Source organism: Palaemon carinicauda, chromosome 8, assembly GCF_036898095.1.
Source record: "Palaemon carinicauda isolate YSFRI2023 chromosome 8, ASM3689809v2, whole genome shotgun sequence".
NCBI lineage: Eukaryota > Metazoa > Arthropoda > Malacostraca > Decapoda > Palaemonidae > Palaemon > Palaemon carinicauda.
The window spans coordinates 163499102-163501601 of NC_090732.1; the positions used below are offsets into that span (position 1 = coordinate 163499102).

A 2500-nucleotide genomic window follows, 5' to 3' on the forward strand; every position below is an offset into this window, starting at 1 on the left:
AAATAACGCTAACTTTCATTAATTTTTTTATTGTCATTACTATCATCATTATTATGGTTATTATAGAACTTACAATTAAAAATATAAAAAAAAAAAATGGTTTATAAACCGGACAAAGATACCAAAGAAACGAACGAATAATTTTATATTCAATAATATATATACTGTATGTATATATATATATATATATATATATATATACACACACACAGATTTAACCCTTCCAGCCTCCTCCCCCTCACCTAACTACAACTATCTGGTTCGGCAATTTGTAGGAGATTGTGCTCACCGACTGTACCCCTTCTCACCAGGGTTTAACTACTCCCTCTCACCCTTACCGCTCAGCGTGACAGGAAAGAATATATATATATATATATATATATATATATATAAACAGACACATGCTCTTTATTATATAGGATAACTTGACACTTCCAAATAAATATGAAATTTATCAATTTATTTACTGTAGTTTTATTTATTAGTTGTTCACCTTCCGCTTCCTTTCCGTATTCTTTTCAGAAACGAGTATTTAATTTAGTGGAAACTTACTATGGATATCAATGATATAAGGTTACTGAATTGCAAGAAAATAGCGATTTATTGCAATTATGATCATAAATTGACGATTAGGAGGTCAATATTACTGTTTATTAACAGGGCTATTTAAAACTAGTAAAACCTCTCTGATCTGAACTCAACTAAAGCAATGGTAATTCTCTAAGACTGAAGTGAAGATATATATATATATATATATATATATATATATTCATATATATGCATATGTGTATATATATATATATATATATATGTATATACATAGATAATATATATATAAATAAATATATATATGTAAATACATATATATATATATACATATATATATATAAATATATATACATATATATATAAGTATATATATAAATATATAAATATACATATATCAATATATATATATATATATATACATATATATATATATATATATACGATATATATATATATATATATATATATACATGAAAGAAGATAAAAAAAGCCCCGGAAAACACTGTTCATTTCTTCCATACAAAAGTGAAATAAAACACCATATTATTACATCAGGATCTAATTTGAGGTAGTTGGAGGAGAGTTAGAGCAGTGTGCAGTGTGCAGGAGGGGGGGGGGGTTGAGTCCATCCACTGAGGACTGGGGGGAGGGAAGGGTGCGGTGGAATACTATGAAAAAAGTTTTAAAGTTTTGCGACAAGTTACGAAAAGTTATCAAGAAGGCTTAGCACTTTATGAGGTTTAGAATGGCGAGAAAATCCAATGGTGCAGGGACGGATAATAATTAAATATATATATTACAAAGAATTAAACAAGAAAAATTATGTCTATCTGTTTTTTTATAATTTAGCTCCTAAGTTCTCTTTCTCTTGTTTCAATTTCATATTGAATTAAAAGAACCTATATTGCACAGAAAATTAGAATTTTTAGTGTATATATATATGTGTGTGTGTATGTGTGTGCGCGTACTTGTATGTAAGCGTAAAAACCACACAAACATACGTTAAGCTCATACAATATAACTACAAGGAAGTACTATGTGAATCCTGAACGGTTTCGTCCTTATCTATTTATGATATCATCTCAAGAACTGATAATGTTCAATGAAAATGCACAGAGACAACCAATAAGGGTTATGAACGAACATCTTCAGATTGTCAATGAATATACGTACTTTGGACAGACAGTAAGTGTTTCCACAGGACATGAAACCGAAATTAAATGGATAAGTATGGGCTGCAAAGCCCTTGGTAAACAAAATATAATTATGAAAAGTAAAACGTCACTTTCTTTAAAAAGAAAAATATTTAATCAGATGGTCGTATACCAGTACAGATTTGCACATAAAAATCTTGGCGCTTTACTAAAGCCTTAGAACATAATCTAGTAACCACTCAAAGACTTATGGAAAGAATAACGAAGGGAATAACACTAAGAGACAGAAAAAGAGCAATATGAATAAGAGAGCAAACTTAAGTAGTGGATATTCTTCATGGATACGAGAGCAAACTAAAGTAGAAGATATTCTAACAACCTGTAAGATAAAGACAAGGACATGGCAGGGCACACAATGAGAATGGCAGATAATAAATGGACATTAAGAATAACAGAATGAGTCCCTAGAGATTGCAAAGAAGCAGGGGAAGAAAGAGAAGAAGATGGATTGACGAACCAAGAAAATCTGCGGTTATACACTGGCACAGAAAGATCATAAACAGACATGAGTGGAAGGACATGTCTGAAGATTGTTTTGTGCAGTAAATGTTTTTATGTTGAACAGGCTGTTATAAGTCTTTTTATAGTTTATATATGACATATCTGTTTTGATGTTACTGTATTTAAAATATTTTATTGTTATTCTTTTCTCATATCGTTTATTTATTTCCTTATTTCCTTTCCTCACTGGACTATTTTTCCCTGTAGGAGCCCTTGGGCTTATAGCATCTTGCTTT

The 2500-nt window shown here is 29.9% G+C and overlaps 2 protein-coding genes across 5 annotated transcripts in view; one reads left to right on the forward strand and one right to left on the reverse strand.

Annotated features, from left to right (window-relative positions):
* Window positions 1-2500, reverse strand: part of LOC137646092 (myosin-VIIa-like) — a 466088-nt gene that overhangs the window by 81984 nt on the left and 381604 nt on the right. The gene's annotated exons all lie outside the window — the stretch shown is intronic.
* LOC137644760 (myosin-VIIa-like) overlaps window positions 1645-2500 on the forward strand; it is a 107860-nt gene continuing 107004 nt past the window's right edge. Inside the window, exons 1-2 of the mRNA XM_068377656.1 lie at window positions 1645-1734; window positions 1949-2084. Of these exons, the coding sequence (XP_068233757.1) occupies window positions 1645-1734; window positions 1949-2084 (226 nt within the window). The remainder of the gene's footprint in view (window positions 1735-1948; window positions 2085-2500) is intronic.